This window comes from Desmodus rotundus, chromosome 2 (genome assembly GCF_022682495.2).
Source record: "Desmodus rotundus isolate HL8 chromosome 2, HLdesRot8A.1, whole genome shotgun sequence".
Taxonomy (NCBI): Eukaryota; Metazoa; Chordata; class Mammalia; order Chiroptera; family Phyllostomidae; genus Desmodus; species Desmodus rotundus.
In genome coordinates this window covers 42900406-42916092 of record NC_071388.1, presented here as the reverse complement: position 1 = coordinate 42916092, position 15687 = coordinate 42900406, and the positions used below count along the sequence as shown (strand labels likewise).

The following is a 15687-nucleotide window of genomic DNA, read 5'->3' as shown; positions in this document are numbered from 1 at the left end:
ACTCAATGCTAGGATTCTGGGGATGACTGCATTTCCGTTGCCAATGACTCCCCCAGCGACAGTAGCATCAAATTGTCCACACGTTGCCTGGCTTTCTTCAGTCATCTGTAAAGGTACTTCTCCTAAATCTCTTGTTTTTCCATGACTTTCTTCTATCACAGCTCAGATTTTTGTCTTTTATACCAATCAAATCCCATCTTAGAGGTGATAGGGTGAGATGTGGCATAAAACACAGGCTGTTAATAGCTGGTGACTCCAGATACAGAACGTATGAATGTTTGATGTGTACTATGTTTCAACTTTTTGATAGGCTTGAAATGTGTCAAAATAAAAAGCTGGGGGTGAGTGGGAAAACACTTGCTTTAGAGAGCAGCCAACCTGGTGTTTAAAACCAGATTCTGCCTTTCACTAGTTGTGACAACTGGGAAATTATTCTAACCTCTGTCAGCCTGGTTTCTGCCTCTCGAAATGTGGGTAATGAAGTATCTCCCTCTCAAGTTATTACGAGAAGGATATAAGACAATGTATATAAAGTGTTTGGGTAGGTTCCGGGCAACTGGAAAGCAGGCAGTTCATTTTCTAACTGAGGTAAACTTTCTTGTTACCTGCTCCCCACCTCCAAGCATTCAAGCCCCCAAGCCTCTCTAGCCAAATGCAAATATCTGACCATTATTTCAAGGCCCCATGGTAACACGAATGTCCTGACTCAAGCTTCATTTCCATCAGATTGCCTTCCCAGAAGCACTCCTTCCTACCATTTGGCCAAACTCCCAACCTTGTGGCTGAATTGCTCTCCAATCAGAGCTGTCCCATCACCTGTCCCTTCCTACCACCTTCCTTCAAACTGCATCCACATGCCTGCCATGCTGCCCCCAAACTCATGGCCTGAGATGCACAGCTACCCATCTATGGATGGCTCTATTCATCTGAGAACCATTTAAGCCACAGCATCACTTAGCTAACACTAGGAGTGCTCCTGGATACAGCATTGCACTGTTTCCACTAGATTGCTACTTTCTTTGTGCAATATTTTTCAAACAGATTGCTCTGTGGCCCTTGTTACTGTTAATTGCCAGAATGGCAGATTTACAATCCCCTCTTTTCACATCTACTGTTATAACTTCACTTCTCCAGACTCTCACCTCTCATTATACCCCTTCTGATTATCCTAAACATGTCACCATTTCTAAACATGTTCTGATCAGCCTTTTCACATTGTTGTTCCTTCTATATGGAATGCCCTTCACTGTTTTCGGCTAGCAAATTTTCCCATCCTCAGCACTCCGGCTCAGTGTTACCTGTCTAGGACACTTTCCCTGTTCCACCCTTCAAGTTTCTCATTTCTTCCCTGTACTTACACCATGATACATACCTCTTCCTCCTGAGACTCTGAGCTCTTGGAGGATAGGAACTGTGCCTTCTTCATCTTTGTGTCCATAGCATCCAACCTAACAGCTGGCTTGTAGTAGGCCTTGACAAATATTTCTTGAATGAATGGATGGATGGATGGATGGATGGATGGATGGATGGCTTTGCATTCATTTCAGGTCATCTTTATGTATAATAATGGTCTGGAGGTCTCTTTGGAGCCCAGAGTGGGGCATTGGAAAACTGTCCAGGTTCTCCATTTGTGAGTCACGATAGGCCCAGTGAAACTGTGCTTATTTTATAAGGGCATCTCTTCCAGCCTGACATTTCCAGCATGCTTCCAAGCATACTGAATATGATTCTGAAATCATACTGTTTGACATATGTTACCTAGTTATGCATGAGAACTAGTCAAACTTCCCAGTGAGACAGTGTAGGGTAGCACCTTACCAATAATTGCTCTCGCGTTCACTCAGGAGTACCATCCTTTAATCCCCCTTCTGCCTAAACACACCAATGCATATCACAGATGTATATGTTCATCAGCATGGCGAGGCTACTAATGGCAAAGGTCTGTCACCTGATGTTTACCTTGCCTTGCCTCTGGAACCAAGCACCTGCAGAGTGCTCAACAAACCGGTGCTACCTGGCTTAATTTCAACTCAACATGTGCCTAGGTTTCCTGCAGCTGCCTGGTTGTCACATGTACCTGGCCCAAGGGAGCTGAGTAGCATGGAAATGCACCTGCTGGTGATGGTCGCACATAGAAGTGTGATGAAATTGTCCAGATGACAGATATCTGTCCTTGAGTCTAAACTCTCTCATGACTTAGAAGACTAAATGGTGATTAAGAGCATCCGAGTTCCAAATATTATTTTAATGCAGTCTGACTTATCTGACATTGGACGTTATGTAATCTTTTCTCTTAGTTTCTCCACTTTTAAAACAAAGATGATAAATGCCCTGGCTGGTGTGGCTCAGTGGATTGAACACTGGCCTGTGAGTCAAAAGGTCACTGGTTCGATTCCCTGTCAGGGCACATGCCTAGGTTGCAGGCCAGTCCCCATTTGGGGGTGAACGAAAGGCAACCAGTTGATGGTTCTCTCACACATCCATGTTTCTCTCCCTTTTTTCTCCCTCCCTTCTCTCTCTGAAAATAAATAAAATCTTTTTTTTAAAAAATCCAGAGATGATAGACCCTCCTTATAAGTTATTGTGGGAATTTAACGAGATGATGTTTTTAAAGTGCTTGGTACAGGCTTAAACAAAATAATGACTCAGTAAATGAAAGCTGCTGCTTATTATTATTGGACACCTTGACTTTTTTTGCAAATACAGAGTTTCTACATCACAGTGGCCAGCTGGTCAGCATCTTACGTTGGCCTCTGAAATCAGAGGTCAAGGGCAAGGTTTTATGCTGCCAAGCCTCTCCCCTCACTCATTATGCTCTCTGACATTACAAATCTCATCCTCTATGCAACACCCAAACTTCACGCCATTGCTTCATATTTCTTTGGGTTCTGGAATTTGCTAAGCCCATGAATTCCTTTTTAAAACATTAATGCTGAATTGGTCCTCAGACATCATCTCATCCAAACCACTATTTTACAAACTGCTAAGGATACTGAGCCCTGAAAAGGAGATGAGCCATGCCTAGTGTATTTAGGGAGTAGCAGAGCTGGAGCCAGACCGGGTTTCTAGATGTGATGGCCCTCCTCTTTCGGATACATTTTGCTGTCCCTCCTAGAACCTCCAAGAGGCTCAAGCCATGCTCTCCCTTAGTCTTAGAGTTCCCAAGGCCACTTTCTCCCTTCTGAGGTGCTCACCTTCTCTGAGTGGGCAGCCAGCATTTCCAAGTTACTTGACAGGGGCCCAAATATAGCTCTTTATGGGGGCAGCCTGGTGCTGGGACAGGGTACAAACTATGGGACACATGCTAGTGCCATCACCCAGGGACCAGGGACCCCAGCACCAATCACTGACAAAGCTTCATGCTTACCCTTCCAAACTCATCAAACCCACCCCCACCTTGGGGAACACTGAGTTTTAAAATGAATTGAAACTGGACCCTTTCCACTGTTTTGCTCTAATTCTCATTTTATAAATAAAGAAACTGAGGCTCAGAGAGGTTAAGAAACAGGTTCAAATTCATACACCTAGCAGAGCTTCGATTTCAATCCAGGCCTCTTTGACTCCAGTGACACGGTTAGTTACATCTACAAAATGGAAACTGGAAGACCTCTAAAATATGTTGCTGAGGACCAGATGAGCTTATGAAGGTGAAGATGCCAGTAGAAGAGTAACTTGAGGGAAGGAATCATCTTATTCATCTTTGCATCACCAGTGCCTGGCACAGTGTTGGCAATCAATACATTTTTAAAAATATATCTGTGAATGTATAAATTAATAAATGAATGAATAAAGAAATGAGCCACCTAGCAGAGGTGCCTGGAACACAAGTTTTCAATAAATGCTTCTTTCCCTCCTTCACTGTGGAGGGTGTCAGTCATAGCCACATTCTCTGTGCCTGGCACTTGGTAGGCCTTGATGAGTGTATGTAGGTGAGGTGAGTGACTCTCAGGAGCACTGAGCCTTTGAGGGCACGGGGAAATGCATGTCTTTTCAGCCACAAGCAGAGGCCAGTGCTCCGAGCTCCAGGGAATGGTGTGTTATCTTGGCCGGGGCTTCCCTCAATTGAAGGGTGAGGTCCACCCATCTCTCAAGCTGACCCTGGCCCAGTAGTCAGCCAGACTCAGTGGCAGGCCCATCTGCATGCATCAGGAGAGGGCCGTGGTGAATCCTTCCAGCTGCAGAACAGCTGGCCATGGGGATATGGCCACCAGTGAGCACAGGATGTATTCCACCCAGGCAGACCCAAGTACATTCCATTCTTCCATCCCGCCTCTCTTTCTCTGTCTTCTTGGGGTTTTAAATCTCTGTCCCCTGTTTCTGGTGAGTGAGTTAATGAGTGTCTACAAGAGTACCTGGCAGACAGTAGAATAGGTGCTCAGTAAATATTGTTGGAATGAGTAAATGAATAAATGAAAACAGGACTGAAGGAAGAGACAGGCTGACTGCTGTGTGTCTATTTATTGGCAAAGGGTCCTACAGGGCCAAACCACACCCTCCCCGCCCTCTTCCCTGTAAAAATAAACTCTGTCCTTCCCTCTCCCTGTTCTGTCTGCTTTCCTGCTTGGTCCAGAAAGATTCAATCCCCCCACCCCAAGACACAGGAACTAGCATCCCCTACACATACACGCTTCTGAGCCCAGGGAAACCGGGAGGCAGCAGGAAGGCTGGTAAAGGCCCTCAGGCCCCCACTAAGAGCTGAGCACAGTTGGTCTGTCAGTGAGGGCTGGCGGCAGTATGATAAGCAGCAGCATGAGGAGCATGAGGTGGAGGGTAGACCCTGAGGGTGGTGCTGAAAGGAGCTGAGCCCACTCCCAAGGGAGCCTCCAGAAGAAGCATGGAAGGCACACCACCCAGGCCCTGCGTCGTCAGAGTGTGGCAGGCACGGCAGACCCCATGGCCTCCAAGCCAAGTGAGCTTCGGGCTAGAAAGGCCAACTTCTTCCTACGGAGCTAGTGACCCCCACCCAGGCCTCTTTCAGGCAAGGTGACATGGAAGGATGTCACAGTGAATGATGGGAGCTCTGCTGGAGGCAGGGGCACCCCCAAAGCAGAGGCACGATGTGGTGGTTGAGCAGGGACTAGGACTCATGTCACCTGTGGTGTGGAGAGGCTGGACCCAGTCTAGCCGGCATTTGCCTTTTCCAAACTCCAGAGCAAACAGCCTTGCTGGGTGAGCTGCCCCAGGCCCTAGCAATAGCTGGCCATTTCTCCCCGGACCCAGGTCTACCACACTTCACACAGCTGCCCTGGGTTCATGGGGGAGCCAACAGGGCAGCCGAAGTGCCGCAGGAAGTCACGGGAGTTGGAGAGAGTGCCCAGCACGCGGAAACGGGCAGGGCTGTGGGGGTCGGTCACCAGCCCCTCGTGAGAGCTCTCGGGTGTGCGGACCGAGCACCACACCTGCGGGCCAGGACAGACATGGGGACATATGGTGTCTAATGCAGGCTGGGTCACAGACGGGACTGCAGCAGAGCCATCCCAGGGACACAAACCACCAACTGCCTTGTCTGTCAGCTCAGGAGGCCTCAGAGACACAGGCAGGGGCTCAGCCAGCATCTGAGCCCCAACCCCTTGCTATCAGCACTAAGGGAGGGGACTGCACCCTCCCTCCCAAATTCCTTGAAGGCCTTTCAAAGCTGCCCTGGAAATAGGGTTGCCCAAGATCCAAGTGTCGGAGCGGGAGAAGCCCACCCCTCCGAGGCTGCCTGCTGTAGAGTAAAGTACTTACAGGAGACCCTGCCTGAGTCACACTCTGCCACTGACTTTATTCCTGGGTAGCCCTGGATGAGCCACTTTGTCCCCAAGCTTCGGTTTCCTCCTCCACAGCCACCTCACAGCAACATGGTGAAGGTCAATCCTGTTCCCCACCCCGTCCCCCTCAAGCAGGGCAGCCCTGGCCTTTGAGATCTGCAAAAGCCTCCTGAGGACTTCTCCCTCCTCAGGCTTCCTTACGGGCTTTGGCGGGCCCCAGCCATGTGGCTCTGGGTACAAGGCCTCCCAGACCACCTTCCACACACCAACTTTGGCCCCATTTCCCAGTCCCTTTCCTGCATGCCCCAGACTTCTAATGGAACACCCAGAAGGGAGTGGAGGAGGGGCAGACCCCAGGCCTCCCAGGGGGGCAATACCTGGGCAAATCCCACAAAGAAGAGCTGGTGGTTGGTGAGCCCCACAGCTGGCAGCTGCTGCTCTTCCCCGTGTGTTCTCAGCCACGCTTTGTAAGCCTGGGGTTGGGCACAGGAGCGGTAAGTGCTCTAGGGCCTACCCACCACCTCCACCCAGCACTCTTCCCCCCAGGGCAGGTGGACCTCAGCCCCTGAAGGGCTGGCTAGGCCACTCACATTGTAGGCAGCCTTAAGCCCTCCGTTGTCAGCAATGTTCTCCCCCAGCGTCTGGCGGCCATTGAGCTTCTCCCCATTGACCCGGTACTGGCTGTACTGCTCCTCCATGCAAGCCGTGTGATTCCGGAAGGCTGCCAGTGACTCATTCTGCCACCATGGCCGCAGGTTCCCTTCCTTGTCATATTCACGCCCTGAGGAGAAAGAACCTTTGCACCCCACTGAGACCAGAGTGCAACCCTTGGGGTCAGGAGCTCCCCCACCCAGGGTCCCTCTGGCCTGCTCCCAAAATCTCAAGGCCTTGCAGGAGCCACTGGGAATTCTAGGCTGAAGGGAACAACTTCGTGGGCCTCTACCTTGGTCATCAAAGGCGTGCGTCAACTCGTGGCCCATCACCACGCCGATGCCACCAAAGTTCAGGGCCCTGGTAGGTGAGGAATGCTGAGTGAAGAAATGGTAGGGGGACTTCTGGATCCCACCTCCAGCACTGTTCCCACCCCACCCATAGGCGCAGGCTCCAACACGCAGCCCCTCCTGCCTCAGACACACTTGGGGTGGTTGCGGGCATAGAAGGGAGCCTGCAGGATGCCAGCAGGGAAGACAATTTCGTTCTTGGTTGGAAGGTAGTAGGCATTCACTGTCTGGGGGGTCATGCTCCACCTGGAGGAGGGAGAGGGAGAGGCTCAGCATCCTGACTCTCCTGATGCTCCTCCTAGCCCAGCAGCCTTGACCTACCTCCTGCAAGGACCTTGTGTCACTGGTTTGGGATCAGTCTTGCCCACCCCCCACAAAGCCCTGGAAACTGCCCCTGCCTCTCTTGCTGCCCCAAATGTCTGCAGCCCTCTATTCTCACTGGTCCCGGCTGGGAGGCTTTCGGAGCTGGTCCGCCATCACTTTAGCAGAGAAGTTGTACAAATTCAACATGTTCTGGAAGAAGGAATCTTCAGAGACTTCATACTGTGGGAATAGTGGGAAGTAGACAGCAAGAAAGAGAACATGTTGGAGCAAATAAGAGTCCCAGTTTGGCTACTAAATAGCACCTCCCTGAGCCTCAGGTTTCTCAGCTATAAAATGGGAGTAAAGTATCTAGGGAATAATAATCGCCCACACCTGAAGAGCACTTACAAAGCAGGGGCTCTTTTTTTTTTTTTTTTAAACATACTGCCTCCTTTTATTTTCACAATGACCCTATGAGATAGATACTAATAAGACCCCATTTTACAGATGAAGAAACTGAGGCTCAGAGAGGTTTTATGACATGTCCAAGGTTACATAGGCAGAGGTAGAAACAGGATTTGACTCGGGTTTGACTGCAAATTCCTTCTGGCTAAGACTGTGTTCTACTAACATGTGACATGCACCCTAGCAGAGAGCCAGCAATTGAGTAATATTCGGTGGGTTGCCTACATTGCCTCTGAAAGAAACGAACAAGCACATCCTTCCCTCCTAGTGCTTGAGCTCCTATTAATGAGTCCAGAGAATAGTGCCCTCCATGGGGCTGGAGTTCAAAACTGGTGAGCAGAGGTACTCACCCCATCATAAACATCATCCAGCTCTTTAGGCTCCAGGATGAAGTCCGGGAAACCGATCATATCATAGATGGCGTCTGCCTAAACAGACCACGTTAAGGGTTTCCCTCCCCAGGCTCCCCAAAAACTGTATCCTCCACCCCCACCTCAAGATGGCGCCCCAACCCTGACCACAGCTCACTTTCTCCTTGGCTGCCTGGCGGGTCTTTTCATCCATCCAAACCAACTGTCCCAGGGCCTCCTCGAAAGCAGTTCGGATCTCACTGATCATGCCCTCTGCCTGGGAGGGAAGGGGCACAAGTCTGCCTTCCACTCACATTAACCCCTTGTCCCCTGTCCCCCCTAGTGTCCCGTCCCTGCTGATCCAGGGGCCAGGTGAGAGTGCCCAAATTCCTGAGTTAAGGCTGAGCACCTGGCGAGCGTGAGGAGGAAACAAGGTCTGTGAAGGTGCTGGGGTTGTGAGCAGCTTTTTTTCCTAATTAACCAAAAAAATTAATTGATAGTTCAATTGAATTAATGTTATAATTTAATATAATGCATTAATTTTTATCTGATCACAAACGGAAGGCATTAATAGCAGAAAATTTGGAAAACTGAGAAGAACTGCAGATTCTAGACCATTTATAATCCTTCGCTCAGAGATAACTTCATTTAACATTTGACTATCTAGTGTCTTTCCCTGCCTGGAGATAGACAGACAGATACACACACACGTGTGTGTGTGTGTATATATATATATATATATATATGTATATGTGTGTATATATATATAATGGAATTATGTTGTGTTACATATATAGTAACTTACTTTTTATTCACTTACAGATGTATGATCAGTTTTAAGGCTGCCTCATAGTTTATCCTAACCAGTTTATTTTTCTATTCCCCTGTGATTAGATATTTAAGTTATTTTCACTCTCCCTTATTATAAACATCACTTCCATAAACATCCTTGTAGATAATACTTTAAGCACATTCATTATCATCTCCTAATAAATACATAAACATTGTTTTTCTAATTAAATAGGTAACATAAACACATTATAGAAAATTTGGAAAATGCAGAGAAGTTTAAAGGACAAAAGAATCTGTCATAATCCCCGTACCCAAAGTAATCGCTATTAATTTGTTAATAAATTGCCTTCCAGTTTTTTCCCCTATATGTACTCACAAATATGAATGGTGAATTTTAACTAAAGCAAGGGGTAGTGCTGGAAGAACCTTGAAGACTCACAATTTCCTTGCTTTGCCGGTCAAATGTGGCCTTCACAAAGAGGGATCCCAAAGCGAAGCCGAGGGCGTCATCTGTGTTGGAGATGCAGGTCTGCCACCTTGGCACGCAGGACTGTAAGGGACAAAGAGCCAGGCCTCCCAGAGACAGCTCTGCCCTCCGGCGAGGGCCTCGCTCTGTCTCCGGGGCCAGCCCCTCTCAGGTCCTGCCAGCAGAGGCCCTGGTATGGTGTGCCACTGCTCCCTCAGACTCCAGGGAAAATGAGGGGCACTGTCACAAAGTGTACCAACTCCAGGAGAGAAACCTCAGGAGGGAGAGGGCACTGCCCACTCTGTTCTTGGCACTCTTCTCCTCCTAAGTTCCTGAGAGGCCCATCAGGGTCCAGCCATTTCTTTGCTCAGCTCAATGTCCCAGTCAGTCCCCTGTGCTAGAAATCTGGGAGTCTCCAGCTTCCTCCATCTCCCTACCCCTACATTCAATTTATCACCAGTCTTTATAAATTCTACCTCACAACCATCTCTCCCACCCACCTGTTGCCACCTCCCTAACCTACAACACCATCATCTCTTGCCTGAACATTGCAGTGTTCTAACTAGACACTCTAACTCCATTCTCATCCCCCCTCCCCTGCCGTTCCCCTCCATCTTCCATTTAGCAACCAGAAAGATGATCCAATAGAGGCAATTGGTGCCTGATACACAGTAAGTGTGAAGCATCAGCTAAACTGCGCCAGAAAGTGGGGGCAGAGAAAGAGAACCCACCTTTTTGGTGCCATAGAGGGTCTCCAGCAGCTTCTCTTGTGCAGACTCAAAGCGTCGGTCCAGGCTCGAGGTTGTCTTCTGAACCAGGTTCCAGATCAGGTAATTGTTCAGGACGCTGGCATCAGACCAGAGCATAAAGAAAGGGCAGGTGGGTTACCATTCCCATTCCAAACCAGCTCCACGTATGTGCAGGCAGCAGGAGTCCTGACAGGCACATGTGGGAGCTGTCCCAGAATCCCTCTCTCTCACGCTGAGCCACACACCTGCCCACAGAAGTCAGGCTGGAGCAGGGATACAGATCACATGTAGACCCCCTGACACCCTGGCCAGGGGGGCAGCCCCACAGACATTGTGTTTTGATGTTTGGAAGGTCCAGGGCCTTGTCAAATCCTTCTGTGTCTGGCTGTGCCATTTCCCTGTGCTCGGTTCCTGCCTGGGACCTGCACAGGGCCCTGAGCCCCCAGCCCCCATACCTTGGCTCTGTTTGGTTGATGAGCTCTGACACCTGCTGCAAATAATCCGTCCCATACACCACCACAGGCTCGGAGTCACTCAGCTCCAGTGGTGACAGCAAGAAAGACAGGAACTCCAGCCAGTCCATGGAGGGCGCCAGGGCCTGGGAGTAAAACTAAACATCTCAAGCTTCCCTGCTTGCCCACCTAGCTTTCAGACCCCTCATCAGTGATATGTTACAGCCTACTTTCCTATTGCCCAGGTAACAGTTACTAGCTGCTTTGTGGCTCCTTCCTTCAGTAAACCCTTTCCCAGGCCTGAGCGCCCCTCAATCTGGGATCCCAATCACTTATACAAGGAAAACCACCAATGTGATATTCAGCTGGGGCACAGCCATTCACAGATGCTCATAACAAGTAATAATATACCATTCCTCTGACACCACCCAGCATCCCTACATACTTGGCCTCTCCTCCAGAACCCCCTTATCCAACCTCTCCATAATCCAGCAACTAAAGGGTTGATGCCTGACACAGTGAGGGCCCTCTAGGAGATACTTCCATATCTTTTCTGATTGTTTTGTGGATATCTTGTACAAGTTGTTACAGGTTTTTGACTTACTCTCCCTATGCATGCCCAGGCAACACGTGGACATTGTTGCCCTGGCAGGTGTGGCTCAGTGGACTGAGCACCAGCTTGTGACTAAAAGGTTGCTGGTTCAATTCCCTATTAGGGCACATGGCTGGGTTGCAGGCAAGGTGCCCAGGATGGGGGATGTGAGAGGCAACCCCATATCTCTCACACATAGATGTTTCTCTCCCTTTCTTTCTCCCTCTTTTCCCATCTCTCTAAAATAAATAAATAAAATATTTTGAAAAAGAAAAAAGAATTGCTGCCCTAATCTCTCCCCCCACCCCCGCCACCCCCGCCACTCCTCCTCTCTCTCTAAAAGCAATGGGGGGAAAAATGTCCTCAGATGAGGATTAAAATTTTTTAAAGAAGAAAAAAAGGATTGACTGCTTCAGGAAGATGGCCTGAAGAAAGGCTGAGCAGTCTGTGCCAGGGGCTGGCCCCTCCCAGCCCTTTCTGTCCCACTGGCCCCACCTGCAGCTCCGAGATGCTCATCTTGTGATAGATCTTCTCCTCATCCCGCCGCTGGTCCTGGGGCACCGTGATGTTGGCCAGTTGTATCTCCAGCTCCAGTACCTGCTGCATCTGCTCCCTCGTGGAGGCTGGCTGTCCACCCAGCAGAATGCCCAGCTCTTCCATGTAGTCCAGGTAGGCAGTAAGCACCTGTCAGAACCCCGGGTCATCCTCACAGCCTGGCAACAATTTCTGCCCAAGGGTGGGCGGGTCTGTTCTGGCCAGCACTGCTGCTTGCCATTTCTTCTGAGGACTCTCAGCGCTGCTTTGCACTGACCCCCTGTGGCCCTCTTCCTGGGGACCAGTCGTCACTCTCACTCAGGAGACCTACCCTGAACTCCCGTAATTGCCAAAGGCCATCTCCTCTTCCACTCTACTGAGAAGTTTTAGATCCCTTAATATCCATTTTCTATACTTCAGATTTTCTCGTTCTTCCCACCTCTCCTTTTCCTTGCTGCTGCTGTCAGAGGAAGAGGTTTGAGTATCACTCTCAGTCATCCCAGCTCCTAGGGGGGATGATTAGTTCAACCAGTGATCTTGACCCTCATCCTGTCCACCTGACTTACCTTCCTCTCCCTACCTCCTTACCTTCAGCTCGAGACTGACTTTTGACACCTTCCTTAATCTGACTTTACTCCTAAATTGTTGTTTTTTTAATCCTCACCCGAGGACATGCTTATTGATTTTAGGGAGAGAGAGGCGGAGAGAAATATCAATGTGAGAGAGAAACACCAATCAGTTTCCTCTTGCATGTGCCCCACCAGGGGACCGAACCTGCACCTAGGCATGTGCCCTGACCAGGAATCGAACAGACGACCTTCTGCTTGCGGAACGATGCCCAACCAACTGAGCCATGCCAACCAGGGCTACTCCTAAGTTTTTATCCTATCTGAACCTTTTGCACTACCGCTCCCCTTCGATGTTGGCACAGGAGACTCCCTGTCTGTGACAACCAGCAACATGCTAAGAGCCTTTCTCCTGCCTTTTCCCAAGTCTTGGACCATGTGGTTCTCTCCTGCATTCTCAAAATTCTCTCCTCCGACTCAGGTGATGTCAAACCACACATCTGTTCATACCATTCCCTACATTTGAATTTTTATTTCTTTTTGGATAAATGCTAAACTTGATCCACGGTGTTCATATATAATATGAGTCTATATACCTCCAGAAGGACTCGGGGTCCCCTCTCCCTTCCTGCTCCCTTCCTCCTCTCCTCTCTTGTCCATCAACGGGCCATACTCCTTGCCACCTCAGAGCCTGTGCGTAAAGTAACTGTTCCCTCGTCTAGAACCCTCTCTCTTCCCTGCACTCTACTCTGACCCTAAGACTAGGCTGGTTGCCTGTCCCACTCACTCTCAGAATGCCATGCTTCTCCTCTATAACAGTCCCAGCAACTGCAAACAGGATATACTGAGCTATGTATGCCTTCTCCCCCACTTAGAGGGCAGTGGCAATGTCTTGCTCATCACAGGCCTAGAAGAGGGTCTGGTTATGCAGTGCTCTGTGTTTGAGAATGAGTGGAAAAAATGGCTCTCCTGCGTGTCCTACTCCATAGTAGCCTTCTTTCCTGGTTCTTTTTCTCTGACTGTCCTTTAAGAAAAAAGGATTTCCTTCTCCCCCTTTCTCTCATCTCTCTAAAAGCCTTTGCCTAGGTTTCTAAGGAGATGCCCCTCAAGCCCACAGCTTCCTCCAGGCTCATCCTCTCCCCAGGACTACAACCAGCTTTCACAGCTGCCTTCTGACCTCTCCCTAGAGATGGTGCCCAGGTCTCAAACCCACATGTCTAACATTAGCAGCTCCCACTCCCTGAGTGTCTGCCACATGCAGGAGCATAAGCTTGCATCCTGCCCCCACTCCCAAATACCGTATGAGGTAGATGCTATGATCCCATTTTACAGATGAAGGAACAGCCTCGAGAGCTAGATCAGCTTGCACCAAGCCGCAGAGCTGGGACTGGAATCAAGGTCTGAGTCCAAAGTCTGTCCTTTTCCTGTGACATCATATTGTTTCTTCTGCCCCAATGTGCCCTAATCTGATTCTCCTAGAGTCACCCATGATTTTCTAAGGACCCCACCATTCCGCCATTATTCAGGTTGGTAGTCTCAACTCGCTTCATCGCTTCCTCCTTCTACTCCTCTCTTCTAACATCCACTCACCAACAATTCACGATTCAGACTTGAAGTACTGCTGGAACTCTTAACTGATCTCCAGGCTCCCTCTCTTGTACCTACTTTTCACACCCCAGCCAAACTGGCTTCCGAAAGCACGGCTCGCTGTGTCACTCCCTCCCTGCTCTGGAGCCTGCAATGGCCTACACAAAAGCTTCTCAGGGCACCACTACATGTTCCTTCCATAACTAGACTCTATCCACCTCCTCAGCCTCTCAACTGCTTTGAGCTCCACATTTCGCCACACTGGACCCCTTCTCATGGTCCAAACACTCCTTAGCCTTTCCTTCTTCAACACTTTTGTTTAAACTGTTCTCCACCCAGCATGCCATCACCCACCCCTAGATATTTTACAGGGCCTGGCTCAAATGTAATCTCATTAGAAAACCTTCTCTGGCTGCCTGAGTCTCTCCTGAGTCTCAGAGACCCTCTCTGAGTATTCTCAAATATCTAGGTCCATGATCCCATCTACCCTGAAAGTTTCTAGTAACTATAAAACGTGCATCTCAGAATGCCCCCATTGCACTGGAACACAGGAGGTGCCTATAAAGTGTTTTCCCATGAGAAGAGGAAGGAAGGAAGGAGGGAGGGAAGGAAAAGATGGGGAAGGAAGGGAAGGAGAGAAGGAAGAAAGAGGTGATAGGACAGGTTCACCTTAGTTCCTCACTCTGACCCTGGGCAAAGTAAATAGGGATCAGTCCAGCTTAACATGGCATAAGGGTAGGGATTCTGAGGATGCTTCTTACTTTTTCATTGGCGGTCCTATTTAGGTAGTAGTCTCGAGAGGGTAGGAAGAGCCCAGACTGGTCCACCTGCAATAGCAAGGTGAAGGATTAAGCCTACCCCCGCCAAAACCTGGACTCTTGTGCAGGAGGGCCACCCAAGCCTGCCAGTCATAGGGGAGGAGAGTCTGGGCTCAGCAAACAGTCCACAAGTCCCTCCCACCTTTCCCCAGCCCTGTACCTGTATGACATTGCTGTTAGAACTCTTAGAGTCGGCACTGATGTAGACTGTGAAGAAGGGGGTGGCCCTGTAGGTCCCTGCTACTGCCTTCAGCACCTCCATGAAGTTGTCCTGGTCCCAGGGCCCCGTAACATTCCAACCACCAATCTGAGTAGAGACCATAGTGGAACCTATGACACAGGAGCCCCCAAGCTTCGGGGGCCATGTCCTCTTCCAAGTCCTGTCCTCTCCCTGCCCGCAGTCCACCCAGGGGGCTCTACTTTTTCAATGAGGTCTCGCAGCGGCTGGGCTCCCAGCTCTTCAATGCGCTCCATCTTTAGGCAGGATAGGTAGAAGCGCTGTGTCTTCCACTCAGCTTCACTGCTGGAATTGAAGGTGGTGTTTTCTGTGGAGTACAATACAGGTCCAGGTGGCAACTATGCTGACTGCTGAGAGGGTTTCTGGGCCTTTACTTGGTCCCTCCTCTTGCTTTCTGAACAAGGGGCAGTCCTCTTAATGTAGACCCAGGAAAACTGGCTGAAACAGCCAAGTGTAGCTTCTTCCTCTGCCCTGTCCATAAAGACCCTCTAAGATGTCTAAGTACTACAGGCTCCCTGGTGCCACCGCACCTCAGCAGTCCTGCAGACAGAATGCAGAAAGTGGCCTCTCCATTATACTTAGACATCTGCCCCCTCAAGCCCATCTCCACCTCTCAGGAGCCCCCAGCTCTCTGCATCCTTTACCCCAGGGGTGTTCCCAGTCACCCAGTTATGTATTCACTCGTGGACCTTCACTAAGTACCTACTAAGTGCCAGGCCTTATGCTGGGCATGTGGTAGGTACCTGGCACAAGCCTCCCTGACACGCCCACTCACCAAGCAGGTGCTTCAGTATGGCCTGGTTCTGGTCCCAGAGACTATTGAATGTGTTCCAGCGAGAACGCCCGACAGGCAGGGGGTTCCTCCGAATCCAGCCTCCGCAGGAGAATTGGTAAAAGTCCTCACAGGGGCTCACTCCACGGTCAAGCGTCTCCAGGATTTTTCCAGCCACTCGAATGCAGGCCTCTGTGAGGCAGGTGCTGTGGGATGTGTCTGTGGCAGGGGACATGGCTAAGGACAGGGGCT

The 15687-nt window shown here is 49.8% G+C and overlaps 1 protein-coding gene across 10 annotated transcripts in view; it reads right to left on the bottom strand.

The window, feature by feature from the left end:
* Positions 1 to 4439: 4439 nt before the first annotated feature.
* The window catches only part of ECE2 (endothelin converting enzyme 2), a 29429-nt gene continuing 18181 nt past the window's right edge, over positions 4440 to 15687 (bottom strand). For 6 of the 10 annotated variants that reach the window (XM_045198676.3, XM_045198691.2, XM_045198671.2 and 3 more), the window contains 16 exons: positions 15439 to 15672; positions 14846 to 14970; positions 14586 to 14732; positions 14369 to 14434; positions 11416 to 11604; positions 10332 to 10474; positions 9859 to 9973; positions 9101 to 9211; positions 8048 to 8146; positions 7870 to 7947; positions 7191 to 7294; positions 6887 to 6997; positions 6694 to 6761; positions 6341 to 6531; positions 6128 to 6223; positions 4440 to 5399 (listed from right to left, as the gene is read on the bottom strand). In XM_045198676.3, the coding sequence (XP_045054611.1) occupies positions 5223 to 5399; positions 6128 to 6223; positions 6341 to 6531; positions 6694 to 6761; positions 6887 to 6997; positions 7191 to 7294; positions 7870 to 7947; positions 8048 to 8146; positions 9101 to 9211; positions 9859 to 9973; positions 10332 to 10474; positions 11416 to 11604; positions 14369 to 14434; positions 14586 to 14732; positions 14846 to 14970; positions 15439 to 15672 (2054 nt within the window). In that variant the 3' untranslated portion in view covers positions 4440 to 5222. The remainder of the gene's footprint in view (positions 5400 to 6127; positions 6224 to 6340; positions 6532 to 6693; positions 6762 to 6886; positions 6998 to 7190; positions 7295 to 7869; positions 7948 to 8047; positions 8147 to 9100; positions 9212 to 9858; positions 9974 to 10331; positions 10475 to 11415; positions 11605 to 14368; positions 14435 to 14585; positions 14733 to 14845; positions 14971 to 15438; positions 15673 to 15687) is intronic. The other 4 variants (XM_024564191.4, XM_053918151.2, XM_053918154.2 and 1 more) reach the window with 2 other exon arrangements.